General features: G+C 37.2%; 1 protein-coding gene across 4 annotated transcripts; it reads left to right on the forward strand.

Annotated features, from left to right (window-relative positions):
* Window positions 1-1,182: 1,182 nt before the first annotated feature.
* mffa (mitochondrial fission factor a) lies at window positions 1,183-14,889 on the forward strand. Of its 4 annotated transcripts, XM_056243359.1 has the most exons (8): window positions 1,183-1,353; window positions 3,143-3,356; window positions 3,526-3,695; window positions 3,831-3,922; window positions 9,875-10,039; window positions 11,404-11,457; window positions 11,580-11,664; window positions 13,924-14,889. In XM_056243359.1, the coding sequence occupies exons 2-8, from the start codon at window positions 3,143-3,145 to the stop codon at window positions 14,053-14,055; spliced, it is 912 nt and encodes a 303-aa protein (XP_056099334.1). In that variant the 5' UTR covers window positions 1,183-1,353; the 3' UTR covers window positions 14,056-14,889. The 4 variants fall into 4 exon arrangements, with proteins under 4 accessions (XP_056099334.1, XP_056099335.1, XP_056099336.1 ...); XM_056243360.1 differs by lacking the exon at window positions 11,404-11,457 and having other exon boundaries at window positions 1,184-1,353; XM_056243361.1 differs by lacking the exon at window positions 9,875-10,039 and having other exon boundaries at window positions 1,185-1,353.
* Window positions 14,890-15,104: the final 215 nt, after the last annotated feature.

The following is a 15,104-nucleotide window of genomic DNA, read 5'->3' on the forward strand; positions in this document are numbered from 1 at the left end:
CAATTACAGTAGGCCTAATTAATTTGCCTATACTAATGATTTACATTAATGACAATTTAGCATTTGTGGTAACACTTTACAATAATAGTACATGAATAATCATGTACTAATACCTGAATTAATAATTACTTTACTATGAACTAATGATGAGTTAAGACATGTACTAATGAGGAACTAACCTTAACTACGACATGAGTCATATGAATTCCTGCATGAATATACCACACGTTAGTGCTTGTTAATTAATGCATTAACTAACATTTCGGGGTAACCTAAATCAAACTTGCTTTAGAAAATGGACACATTTCGTGGCCCAAAAGAAGAGCAAGAACCCTAACTGACTAACATCCGACTGCATTATGATATAAAGACAGTAAACCAATCCATAAAATAACCACATAAATAACCATCATCTGTGCTAACACTGATTTTAATTTAGAAAATTGCATCTGTTTAATGGATATATTAGTGTAGGTATTTCACTCTTGATGGCAGCAGTGGAATCACTTAAAACAGAATGAGATTAAATTGTTTTTAATGATGAATGCATCCTTGTGTGTTCAATGAGTAAGGTTAAATGTAAACATTACAAGACATCTAGTGTCATGATGTTTGTGACAGTTGCTGGTGTCAAATTTATGAACAATTTTACATTGTGATCTTTTAGTAGCTACATCTTTCTTCTGATCTGGAACATGTTTGATTTAGTTTACCCCGAAATGTTAATTAATGCATTAATTAACAAGCATGTAGGCCTACTAACGTGTAGTTAAGATGGTATATTCATGCAGGAATTCATATGACTCATGTCGTAGTTAAGGTTAGTTCCTCATTAGTAGCCAACATGTCTTAACTCATCATTAGTTCATAGTAAAGTAATTATTAATTCAGGTATTAGTACATGATTATTCATGTAGCCTACTATTATTGTAAAGTGTTACCGCATTTGTAATAACAGAATACAAATTAGGTTTTATTATTCTACGTAGGCTAAATGTTAACAGAATTTAGTGTGTAGTAGTTTCTAATATAATACAAATATAATGTTATTTAAAAGTTAAATGACAGACTAAGACAATGAACAGTTTCCCCCGAAGATGAGCAAAAGCCCGTGACTTTTAAATGAAGTCTCAACAGAGAGACTCTTAATTTGAAAGGCTCGTCTGAAGCTCTCTCCTCAGTTCCGCTTCACGCAGCGGCGGTGCGGGTCTGGTCTGGTCTGGGCTGAGCTGGTCTGTGCTGTACTAGTGCGGGATGATTCCCTTTTTCTAAAAACCCTCAGAATAAGCTGATTTTACGATAGCATTCCACTTTAACGTGTCTAATCCGTCGGTGGATCTGATCTCGGTGAAGGTATGAGTCTAAATGAGTTGTGATGTGATTTCTGATTATGCTTTTGCCCTTTATCAGCTGTCATTGATGTAACGTTACTTTAGGGCCCTGATGTACTCATCATTTATTGATTTCACTGACAGTTTTTTTAATCTTGGCCCAAATGTGACACTATAAAGTATTTGACCTTGTTATTATGTATTTTCTGTTTGGTTTGATCGGATCCACCCAAACATTCAAAACAAAATATTACAGCAGGTGTTTTTACTGTAGTAACCTTACGGCTGCTCTCAAATGAAATGAAACCAAAAGCGTCCATATTGACTTTATTTTTGTATTTTTGTTGGGATAATTTTCTGAAACATAATCTAATTCAATTCATTCAGTAGGTATGCTTACTAAGAGACTAAACGGTGGAGGTGCCTGTGGTGTTCATTGGCATTTCTCTTCCTGAAATAGTTGGTCTCATGATCATTGATCAAACCACAACACACTGATGATGACAGCTGCTTTACTTTCTGTGCTTCAGTTTAGCCTGAGGGTCTGGGGATGATAGTGGCTGGATTAGTTATTTATCTGTATTACATAAGTGTAAATAATATAGTTAGTAGGATTATAAGTAAACTTGCAGTCTTATGAGCTCGCTTTGTATTAGAGGTAAAGGTCACAGAGACCAGGTTGGACAACCTGTGATTCCGGTTTTGGTCATTTAGAGCCAGTGTTGTTATCATTAAACTATTAAACTATTTATTGTTTTTGGTAATTTAAATAAAATAAATAATAAATGAAAAACTTAAACCTAAGACATGTTGCTTTGGCAACTAACTAACTAACAAAAACTGCAATAAAAATAAATTAAAACCTAATAGAAAAATAAAACAAAAATAAAAAAAATGACAACATTAAATAAAACTTAAACTACAATTAAAATGAAAGCTAAAAATACAAGCTCATATTAATAAACACTATAATAGTATAAGAATAATTCTAAAGGAATAAAAATAACTTTGATCTATACTATAGGATAAAATGCTCCTGTAAGACAGCAAGAGGAATGAAGAAAGGACCTCTTTCAGGATTTTAAAGCTTCTAATGTTTCAGATTAGAATCAAAACATTCAGCGCAGTACAAGAAATAATCAAAAGAAGACAATATTAGAGATCGACTGATAATGGATTTTACCCATGATGATAAATGGGTTGGACCACACTGTTCGATAACCGATTAATCAACCAATCGTTTTTAAAATGGATATTAAATGAAAACAAAGATAAGACACAAAATAGTGCTGAACTTTAATACAAACATGTAAAAACACTACTGAACCATGAAAATGTACTGTAATTTTTTAAAGATACATATTAATTATACCTTGGTCGTTCATGTTAATTCATATTGCATTCACTAATGTTAAGAGATACATCTTTAAAATGTAATAATGTTTTAGTAAATGTTAAAATGAACAATAAACAATACTTTTATTAACCGTAGTTAACGTTACAAATGGACTCTTATTGTAAAGTGTTACCATTGCATATAAATCCAAAAACTATTGGTATAGACTTTTGCCGATAACCAATTGTTCCAGCAATCTTTGTTTTATTTATTTATATTTACAAAAAAAAAATGTATGTATACCTCCCAGTAAGATCATTTTTTATTCTTACACGATTCCAATAGGAATTCTGTTCACATTCCTTTGGAATCTTGTTTGACTCTGTAATTGACATGCTGTGTAATTTCCTTACTGCATGTCATCACAGCTGACCTGGTGTTTTCTCTGTACACCCATCCTCCTCTCTCCCTGTAGATGAGTGGAGCGGCGTTCCCCTCTCCCACAGCCGAGATGGCGGAGATGAACCGGATCCACTATGAGCTGGAATACACGGAGGGCATCAGTCAGAGAATGCGCATTCCTGAGCAGCTCAAAGTGGCTCCGTTTAGCTCGGAAGAGCAGGAACTCCCAGAGCGGGACACGCACCACACGGCAATGATGCACGTTCCCGAGAGAATCATAGTGGCAGGTACGAGATGGAAAGCACAAAATATCTTCTTTTGTGTTTCGCTGTCTTACAGATTTGGCACGAAATGAGGGTGAATTTCTCTTTTAGGTAGTTTGTTTCACATGAATTATCCACACAGCAATTTTTAGAGTGGACGAATATCTGATCGGTCACTCATCTTCCTATGTAGGAGACAGTGATGACATGCAATATCCCAGAGACTTGGACATCATCCAGTCCACCCCGTTGGAGTCAACACTGTCCCTCAGGACGCCACCTCGGGTCCTCACGCTCAACGAACGGCCCTTCGACTTCCACGAAATGGAGCAGGCAATCTCTGCAAGTCAGCCTAGCGAAGAAGTAAGTGGGACAGACTTAATTTAGCAAGATGTGGGCTGTGCAGATGTGAGTGGTAATGAACGTCACTAAAAAAAGACCGGCTTGTGTGTAGTAAAATGAGGAGGAACACATGTCCACTTTCTCTTCTTCACACAGGTGCGCACGCAAACCAAGGCACGTAGAGAGCGCACGGTCAGCGAGAACATAGGTGTGCAACACAATGGCCAGCTCGCCAGAAACGACTCTACGTGAGTGCAGAGCCACGAACACACACACACACACACATGTACTTTCGTTTCACCTCTGCCCTGTCAACATGGCCCTCTCACTCCATTTATGTTTTTTCCTCCTCCCTGGTGTCTCTCTTTCTCCCTTCATGATGCTGACTCAAAGGGGGTGAGTTAGAACCATGCATGTATGTTGTTTAGTTTCAAGCCCTTTTGGTTTGGCTTTTGTGCTTTTTTTGCAGGTCAGTGGCAGTGCATGTTATTGCATGTACAGGTGTGGCCCGATCACACCTGTCAGTCATGGTTAAAACTAATTTGATCCCAATATAAAACAGCTTGTGATGTGGTATTGGTCAATGGTCAGTGTAGTTTGGAGTTGCTTTGTCAGTCAGTTTCCCTCATGCCATGACTGCCTGACAGCTCTATTCTACTCTATTGTACTCGAATGAATGTCCACTCCTTGCATTGTGGAGCTGTTCACACTGAGGGTTTGTACTTAAAAAAACAGATCAGTCATTCTCCTTCAACCAAACAATTGTTGGCTTGTTTTGACATGATGTTTTCTGATTGGCTGATCTGTCAATAAAAGTACTTAAACCCACCAATGACCAGCACCTCTTTTTTTTTTTTTTTTTTTTTTGACCTTAATAAAATTAAGACGAATATGGCTTCTGCTACTAATCTAAATGTGTCATGCCCATCAGCCAAACTGTCTTTTATCAAACTTTACTCTAAATTTAGACTAAAAAGGACATTTTAACATAATAACAATATAATATTTGTTTGTATTTAAATGTACACTGCCATTTAAAAGTTTAGGGTCAGTTTGGTTATTTTTTATTACTATTTAGCAGGAATGCATTACATTGATCAGAAGTGACAGTGAATACATTTATAATGTTTTAAAAAATGCTGTTCTTTTGAATCTGCTATTCATGAAACATGAGTCCTGAAGCAAAAGCATCACAGTTTCCACCAAAAAATAATAAGCACCACAACTGTTTTTACAACATTGATAATAATAATAAGAAATGTTCTTCTTCAAATCAGCATCTTAGAATGATTTTTGAAGGATCATGTGACACTGAAGACTGGAGTAATGATGACGACTAGTAATGATGCTGAAAATTCAGCTTTGCCATTACAGAAATAAAACATTTTAATATATATAGAAAACAGTTATTGTAAATTGTAATAATATTTTACTGAATTTTTTATCAAATAAATGAATACAGCCTTGGTAAGCATAAGAGACTTCTTACTTCTAAAATCTTACTGACCCCAAACTTTTAAACGCTAGTGTATTTAAATATTTAATAATATTGACCAATATCAAGTGACAATACACAAAATCAGCAATACACTTAAGAACCCTGTTACATCAGTAATCTATCAAGAACATGTCCAGTTCTTATTTCACCTTAAAATCAAAAGACGGATATAAGAAATTATATTTAGCTTTAAAAAAAAAGAAGAAACTTAATCAAATATATTTTAATATAAAAAGAATAGAGTACAATACAATAATAAAATGTATATGATAAATTATTTATTAAAAGAAACTATGTATTTTAATATAACCCTTATTCTATTAGGATTATGACAAAACTATATATATATATATATACACTCACCGGCCACTTTATTAGGTACCCCATGCTAGTAACGGGTTGGACCCCCTTTTGCCTTCAGAACTGCCTCAATTCTTCGTGGCATAGATTCAACAAGGTGCTGGAAGCATTCCTCAGGGAGTTTGGTCCATATTGACATGATGGCATCACACAGTTGCCGCAGATTTGTCGGCTGCACATCCATGATGCGAATCTCCCGTTCAACCACATCCCAAAGATGCTCTATTGGGTTGAGATCTGGTGACTGTGGAGGCCATTTTAGTACAGTGAACTCATTGTCATGTTCAAGAAACCAATTTGAAATGATTAGAGCTTTGTGACATGGTGGAAGTAGCCATCAGAGGATGGGTACATGGTGGCCATAAAGGGATGGACATGGTCAGAAACAATGCTCAGGTAGGCCGTGGCATTTAAACGATGCCCAATTGGCACTAAGGGGCCTAAAGTGTGCCAGGAAAACATCCCCCACACCATTACACCACCACCACCAGCCTGCACAGTGGTAACAAGGCATGATGGTTCCATGTTCTCATTCTGTTTACGCCAAATTCTGACTCTAACATCTGAATGTCTCAACAGAAATCGAGACTCATCAGACCAGGCAACATTTTTCCAGTCTTCAACTGTTCAATTTTGGTGAGCTCTTGCAAATTGTAGCCTCTTTTTCCTATTTGTAGTGGAGATGAGTGGTACCCGGTGGAGTCTTCTGCTGTTGTAGCCCATCCGCCTCAAGGTTGTGCGTGTTGTGGCTTCACAAATGCTTTGCTGCATACCTCGGTTGTAACGAGTGGTTATTTCAGTCACTGTTGCCCTTCTATCAGCTCGAACCAGTCTGGCCATTCTCCTCTGACCTCTGGCATCAACAAGGCATTTCCGCCCACAGAACTGCCGCTCACTGGATGTTTTTTCTTTTTCGGACCATTCTCTGTAAACCCTAGAGATGGTTGTGCGTGAAAATCCCAGTAGATTAGCAGTTTCTGAAATACTCAGACCAGCCCTTCTGGCACCAACAATCATGCCACGTTCAAAGTCACTCAAATCAACTTTCATCCCCATACTGATGCTCGGTTTGAACTGCAGGAGATTGTCTTGACCATGTCTACATGCCTAAATGCACTGAGTTGCCGCCATGTGATTGGCTGCTTAGAAATTAAGTGTTAACGAGCAGTTGGACAGGTGTACCTAATAAAGTGGCCGGTGAGTGTATATATATATATATATATATATATATATATATATATATATATATATATATATATATATATAATTATAACGTATGTACAAATGTGCTTAAAGGGTTAGTTCACCCCAAAATGAAAATTCTGTTATTAATTACTCACCCTCATGTCGTTCCAAACCCGTAAGACCTTCGTTCATCTTCATAACACAAATTAAGATATTTTTGATGAAATCCGTGAGGTTTCTGAACACCTATAGGCAGCAACGTCACTGCAACTTTAAAGACCCAGAAAGGTAGTAAAGGCATAGTTCAAATAGTCCATGAGACTACAGTGGTTCAATCTTATAATGTGCTCCACAAGCGACGAGAATACTTTTTGTGTGCAGAAAACAACAACAAAATAACAACTTTATTCAACAATTTCTTCTCTTGTTCACGTTGTAAACACAGTGCATAACTTCCGGGTTCTACTCCGTATAGAGCTGGTAAGTCCCGCCCATCCGTAAAACTCCAAGTGGACCTCTAGGTTGAAAAAGCGTCAATGCAAGTGAATGAGAGAAAATAATTATTTTCTGATCCCGTTTGAATTGTGCCATGAATGTGAACATGTTGTCTGTTAATTTTTTATATAATTTCTCATGTAACGAGTTTGACAGTATATTGTATGATTCTTTGGCTAGCAGTTGTGGAATAGACATAACGAGAAAGACTACACGTCGCATATGTGACGTCACCGCATGACACATTATCCCTCCACAAATCACGGTGCGATAATCTATGGAATTAGATCGAGATGCCTGTGTGTTTTGTACCCAAATGTCACCATTCAAACAAAGGCATGTTTAGCGGGATCCGTGTGCTAGTGGTGGTGACGTATATCAAACGCGTCGAAAGCAGCGAAGAGTTGTAGTCCACAAAGTGCTCTCACACAAAGTCTAACCGTATGAAAATTCTACCCGCTAAATTGTAGCATTCTTTACACAAAAATTTATATAAAAAATTCACAGACAACATACACTCACCTAAAGGATTATTAGGAACACAATACTAATACTGTGTTTGACCTCCTTTCGCCTTCAGAACTGCCTTAATTCTACGTGGCATTGATTCAACAAGGTGCTGAAAGCATTCTTTAGAAATGTTGGCCCATATTGATAGGATAGCAGTTGATGGAGATTTGTGGGATGCACATCCAGGGCACGAAGCTCCCGTTCCACCACATCCCAAGGATGCTCTTATTGGGTTGAGATCTGGTGACTGTGGGTGTCATTTTAGTACAGTGAACTCATTGTCATGTTCAAGAAACCAATTTGAAATGATTCGAGCTTTGTGACATGGTGCATTATCCTGCTGGAAGTAGCCATCAGAGGATGGGTACATGGTGGCCATAAAGGGATGGACATGGTCAGAAACAATTCTCAGGTAGGCCGTGGCATTTAAACGATGCCCAATTGGCACTAAGGGGCCTAAAGTGTGCCAAGAAAACATCCCCCACACCATTACACCACCACCACCAGCCTGCACAGTGGTAACAAGGAATGATGGATCCATGTTCTCATTCTGTTTACGCCAAATTCTGACTCTACCATCTGAATATCTCAACAGAAATCGAGACTCATCAGACCAGGCAACATTTTTCCAGTCTTCAACTGTCCAATTTTGGTGAGCTCTTGCAAATTGTAGCCTCTTTTTCCTATTTGTAGTGGAGATGAGTGGTACCCGGTGGGGTCTTCTGCTGTTGTAGCCCATCCGCCTCAAGGTTGTGCGTGTTGTGGCTTCACAAATGCTTTGCTGCATACCTCGGTTGTAACGAGTGGTTATTTCAGTCAAAGTTGCTCTTCTATCAGCTTGAATCAGTCGGCCCATTCTCCTCTGACCTCTAGCATTAACAAGGCATTTTCGCCCACAGGACTGCCGCATACTGGATGCTTTTCCCTTTTCACACCATTCTTTGTAAACCCTAAAAATGGTTGTGCGTGAAAATCCCAGTAACTGAGCAGATTGTGAAATACCCAGACCGGCCCGTCTGGCACCAACAACCATGCCACGCTCAAAATTGCTTAAATCACCTTTCTTTCCCATTCTGACATTTAGTTTGGAGTTCAGGAGATTGTCTTGACCAGGACCACACCCCTAAATGCATTGAAGCAACTGCCATGTGATTGGTTGATTAGATAATTGCATTAATGAGAAATTGAACAGGTGTTCCTAATAATCCTTCAGGTGAGTGTATGTTCACATTCATTGCAAAATTCAAACGGGATTAGAAAATAATTATTTTCTCTCATTCACTTGCATTGACGATTTTTCAACCTAGAGGTCCAGCGGGGTAAGCGGAAGGGGCGGGACTTACCAGCTCTATTGACCAGCACCTGTGTCAGCACCACACGCATAACGTTACAGTCTATGGGGGGTCAGAAAGCTCTTGGATTTCATCAAAAATATCTTAATTTGTGTTCCGAAGATGAACGAAGGTCTTACGGGTTTGGAATGACATGAAAGTGAGTAATTAATGACACAATTTTCATTTTTGGGAGAACTATCCCTTTAACAATAACAATAATAAAACATTTTGGTCCCTCCATAGACATTTCTTTATTAAAAAAAATGGGTCCAGTGTCCTGGACATGTTTGCATGAGATTCACCTATCAAATACCTGAGCTATAATTTTGATGTGCACTATTTTTAAGGCAGACTGCTGTTAGGATCTCAGAGGTGAAGTTGTGTCTGTTCGGATCAGTGGCGATGGATTCTACGGTCCAGTAAACGGCCTCATCGTTAGCCTGATGTGTATCTGCGTTTGAGGCTTGTGGTTGTGATGCTCAGACACTGCTTTGTGTTGTTGGTGTTGTTAAAACGAAGAGAGTTTGCTTGTTTCAGCTTGTTGAAGTGTTTGTGTTGGGGTTGTAGGTTTATTTTTATATGGTGAGGCTGTTGCCCATCAAGTGTGACATCTCTCCATTTCTCCCGGGCCAATGAAATGTAGTCTTTATTTTCATTATCCGACCTCTGTTTCTTTCTACTTTGATTTCCTTCTTTCTGAAACCTTAAATTTGTTTGACATTCACTCTCTCTCTCTCTCTTCTATCTTCTACTTGTCCTCTCTTGTTCTTTCGTTCCATCTCCCTCTCTCTCTCTCTCTCTCTCTGTGGTGCGGTCAGTATGACTCCCTCCCCCTGTGCTGCATTGCGCACTATGGCTCCCCTCGGTGGTGCCGAGGATGGGTTTAACCTCTTCAGCGCCCACGGTGTCCTTTCCTTCATCCAGTCAACCACACGCCGGGCCTACCAGCAGGTCCTGGAGGTCCTGGACGAGAACCAGCGCAGGTGACCTTTGACATCAGACCCCTGAATCTTCCCTGAAAGGCTCATTTAGATGTTGCTTCACAGAGTAACTAAACAAATGTGTTAGATTAAGCAAGGACCAAAGTCCTCTACGACTTCTAGACATTCTTCTGTCATTCTGATGACAAATTGATTAGGTGAGGAAATGCACTAAGCGTATTTGCACTGGCAGTCAAACACTCCTCCTTAAAATGTAATGCTTTCAACCACAAACCATAGAACCCTACATATTTAAGTTTTAGGAGGTAGTTTGTTAGATGACAGCTTTGTCGCTGTATTGTTTGCTGTTGGATGTGGACACGCTGCTTCCCTCTTCCTTTGCCTCTTTGTTTGGGGTTTTATTTCTTACTCTTTTCTTTGAATCCTTTCTTTTTTCCTGAGCTTTAAGATTTCAGTTCAATTTACACATTGGTTTGTGGCATTGGTGTATAGTTTTTAAAGAAATGTTCGGGTCCATTTAAAGTGAAGTTCTTTTGAAAGCATTTGTGGCATAATTATCACAGAAAAATAAAAATAATATATATATATATATATATATCAGTCTTCAGTGTCACATGATCCTTCAGAAATCATTCTATTCTATTATGATGATTTGATGCTCAAGAAACATTTATTATTATTAATAGTGAAAATAGTTGTGCTGCTTAATATTTGAGTTTTTCAGGATTATTTGATGAATTAAACATTTATTTGATTTTTTTTTTTAATTATTATTATAGATGTCTTACTGTCACTTTTGATTAATTTAATTTGTCCTTGCTGGATAGGTATTCATTCATTTCAAAATCTTACTGACCCAAATATGTATTAATTATGTGTTTATTATTATTATTTATTTTATTTTACTTGGGAAAATTTCTCTGGTAATTGAAATTATGCCACAAACACTGTGAAATGATACAGCCTAACTTATATTGAATCCGGAACATTCCTTTGTTTGATTTTGGTTTCCATGGATACCTGCACAGGTGGTATCTGTGAGCTCATTTCCTGTGCTTGGCTTCTGACTAACTTCAGCTCCACTGACGGAACTAAACTCAACTGTAGGTTTATGCAAAACCAGCATAACAAAAGTCACTGCTCTGGTTTCCTTCTGAAAATGAGAAAAAAAGGATTTTTGTGTTTACATCTGTGCAGTTGGCTGCTTTATCATGAAATCATAATTTCTTTTGCAAGGTTTATTTGATTATAAAAATGAAATGTTGACAGGGTCTGTGAGACAAAGACCCCCTGCAACATGTACATCTAAAATATTAGTTAAAGCGCATCTGCGTGTTATTAAAGTTGTCTGTCTGTGTCTTCTTTCGTCCTTTCCCTCTTTCACTTTCTCCGTATCCGCTTCTCAGCAAGCCATCTCTCAGAGGGGGTTCAACCATCTCTAACCCCCAGCATGACAACAGGTATCTCTTTTCTCTTCCTCTCATTTCTTCCCTGTCATCTGTTTTATTCTCTGGCTTCGCTTTTCTCTCTATCCTCTCAATACAATCTCAATGTCTCATGAGATGAATAATGTCTCTGACAGGTATGCGCTGGCCACGCTGGACTCGACTCTAGAGGGAGGAGCAGATGACATGGCTGTTGTCGACGCCACCTCTCTACGCAGACAGGTATTATTCTGCTGTTAAAACAACTCTATATGCTTTATAGTGTGCAGTTCCTAAGAATCTTTTTTTTTTAAATGCACTACCATTAAAAAAAAACCTCTTACGCTCACCAAGACTGCATTTATTTGAACAAAAATACAGTAAAATTAGTAGTATTGTGAAATATTATTACAAATTAAAATAGCTGTTTTCTATTTTACAATATTTTAATATGTAATTTATTCCTGTGATCAAAGCTGTATTTTCAGCATCATTACTCCAGTCTTCAGTGTCACATGACCCTTCAGAAATCAGTCTAATATGATGATTTGCTGCTCAAGAAACATTTACTATTATTATTATCAATGTTGAAAACAGTTGTGCTGCTTGATATTTTTGTGGAAACCATGATGCATTTTTTTCAGGATTGTTTTATGAATAGAAATTTCAAAAGAACAGAATTTATTTGAATTGTAGAAATCTTTTGTAGCAATGTAGATGTCTTTATTGTCACTTTTGATTTTCAATATATTGTGTACTTTCCAGAATAAATTAATTCCTTTAAATTCTGTCCTCAGGCCAGTTTTGTCAAATTTGAAATTGGAATACACAAAAACAATTTGATTGGATTCAAGGAGTTTTTGTGGTTGTAATTAAAATAGTAACAAATCCTTTCCTCGCGGGTCAATTTAACCCCCATAGGAATGAATGGTAAATGGGAGAAATGTTTCTTTTTTCACACACACACACACACACACACACACACACACACACACACACACACAAAAAAAAATAATAATCAATCAGTGACAATGCAGACCACACAGATATGGAGGGGTTACATTTAAACACATTTTCAATACAGAACAAAAAGCTTCCAAAAAATGTAATAAAACAAATATATATATATATATATATATTATCAGAAGGAAACGATATACCGTAAGCTCTCTGGACAAAAAAAAATGAAGTGTTATTTGAATGCTTCGGGTCATGGGAAGGATGTGTAATTCACACGCTAGAAAATAATAAATCTTACTGCCCCCAAACTTTTAAACAGTAGTGTGTGTAATTGACCAATACTTAAAGGTACAATATGTAGGAATTTTGTAATAAAATATCCAAAAATCACTTGCACAGTGTGATATATTTCCTGCAGTTGTGTACTTACAATATCCCAAAAGTCTCCAAAGATTTTTTTTATTTCAGAGAAATTCCAATTTTATATAAGTGGCCATCCCGGAAAAAAAATGTCACCTGTCAATGATGCAATATCCGCGCTTTCCTCGGTTTCCGCTCGTACTGCCATAGCCATGACGTAACCATGGCGACAGACGTGGACAACTGTGTAGAGCGTAACGTCTAGCTGCACGCCGTTGTTGTTTCGTTCAAACATTATGGACCATGGCAAACAGACTTTGGGACAAAAAAGGAGAACTAAAATGAGGATCAATATCAGCGTGGCGTTTTCGAGATGCCGAGAGCTCCACGTCCGCGACTAATTTGGAGCAACACCGCTCTTGCATATACTTTATTAGACAGGTGAGCAAATGTACATAAAACAAAAGGATGTATCTGTGTTTCCTTGCAACACATGCAACTGTCAATAATATCACTTATAAACAATGCGAGATACATACGCCTATGTGACGTGACAGATCAATCATTATGCATATGTTGAAAAACTATCAAGTGATCGTTATGCTGATGAAAATTCAGTTATATTGCTCTTTGTACTTTGGTAATGCTTTTTATCACTTGTGTTTTGACCGAGATTATGGCAGTGCAATTAAATACAATCGGATATGTGTTGTTAAACAATATTTAGCCATTACTTGCAAATGTTCGTTCAAATTTACTTTCAGTACGATTGGTTTGAACACGTAAAACAACACGGCATTAACCATAAACACGTAAAACTGCGCAGCATTAACCCAACAAATCATTTGACAAATAGCTGTAACAGGATAATATAGCATAACATTTCGCGTTCCTTGCAGTTAATTCATTATGGTGACATAAAATATTGCGATCAGACGTACAGGTAATACAAAAACAAATGAATTACCTCATCCGTGATCATGATTCCTTAATTCCATAACATCTCTGGATGGTGAAAACGACATCTCCCATCGTTCAACTCTCCCTCATAGCGTCACCAAGCTTCGCCTTTGTTATTGTTGGTAACTGCGCCCTCTTGTGGCGAAAAATTCCTACATATTGTACCTTTAACCTCAAAGATAGGAGGGGTTAATTAATTTATTTGATTTTGTGTCATTACAGATTGTCAAGTTGAATCGGCGTTTGCAGCTCATAGAGGAGGAGAACAAAGAGAGAGCCAAGCGAGAAATGATCATGTATTCCATTACTGTAGCTTTCTGGCTCATCAACAGCTGGGTTTGGTTCCGCCGCTAAAGCAGCATGGACTCCACAATGTGGGAGGGGCAAAATGAAAAACTTGCCCTGCTTCAATGTGTCAAAATTCAGCCAAATTTTTTAATGGCTAAAATGTTTTGTTTTCTTCACGGCAAAAGCGGTAAAGTCAGGGATGGCTTTTTGTGTTTGAGTTTGTCAGTCTATTTTTATTTTATTATTATAAATATGTATTTATACACTTTTTTTTTTTTTTTGTACAATTGCTCTTTTTCTTTGTTTTGTATGTTTTTAATTCCTTTTTTTTTTTTTTTTTTTTTTGCATAGCCAAGCTTGAACTAGATGTATATATATATTACTTCATGTGTCTTTGAGCTTTGGCAGTAATAATATTTTCCATAGGTTTACTATACAGGACTGCATTTACCAAAAGCATCGTAAGCCTAAGTTGATTGTTGAACAATTGCCACCAATGGTCTCTATGATGAATTTAGGCTTACGATGCTTTTGGCGAACACAGCCCAGATGAGTACAATATTATGTAAACTTCTACAAAGACCAATGGAATCGAACACACTGATATATCATAGACAAGAGAAATGCATCAAATTAAATAATAGTATTATTTATGGACTGTGATTTAGGTGCATATGTATGTTACCTTGCATCAACATAGAAACCATACTTGTTAGTGTGAGTTTAGTCCTTGTCATTATTTATGTAAAACTGCCCATATGCTACTGATGGCATTTCTGCTACAACCTTTTCTGCAGGATATTACTGAAATGATACAGATTCAGTTTTCCTCTCACAGAGCCATAAACATTGAATTACAAATGCTTTTATTTGAATAAATGACAACAGTAGTGAACTACACTCTGTCCTGCTTGCTTTTAATCTACTGGATTTGTTTCAGTTTCGTGTCTGTGTTTAATTTCTGAAGATAAAGTATAAGCAATGTCGGTCTTAAGCATGACAGGTTAAAGTAAAAAGGTTTTCCAAACAAAGCTGTAAATATGAATTCATCAGTTATTTTAGTATTTATGTTTACCATTATAGTATTTAATTTTTTGAATATGCTTTTATTTTTA

Source organism: Rhinichthys klamathensis, unplaced genomic scaffold, assembly GCF_029890125.1.
Source record: "Rhinichthys klamathensis goyatoka isolate OS25496 unplaced genomic scaffold, OSU_Roscu_1.1 h1tg000786l_1, whole genome shotgun sequence".
Taxonomy (NCBI): Eukaryota; Metazoa; Chordata; class Actinopteri; order Cypriniformes; family Leuciscidae; genus Rhinichthys; species Rhinichthys klamathensis.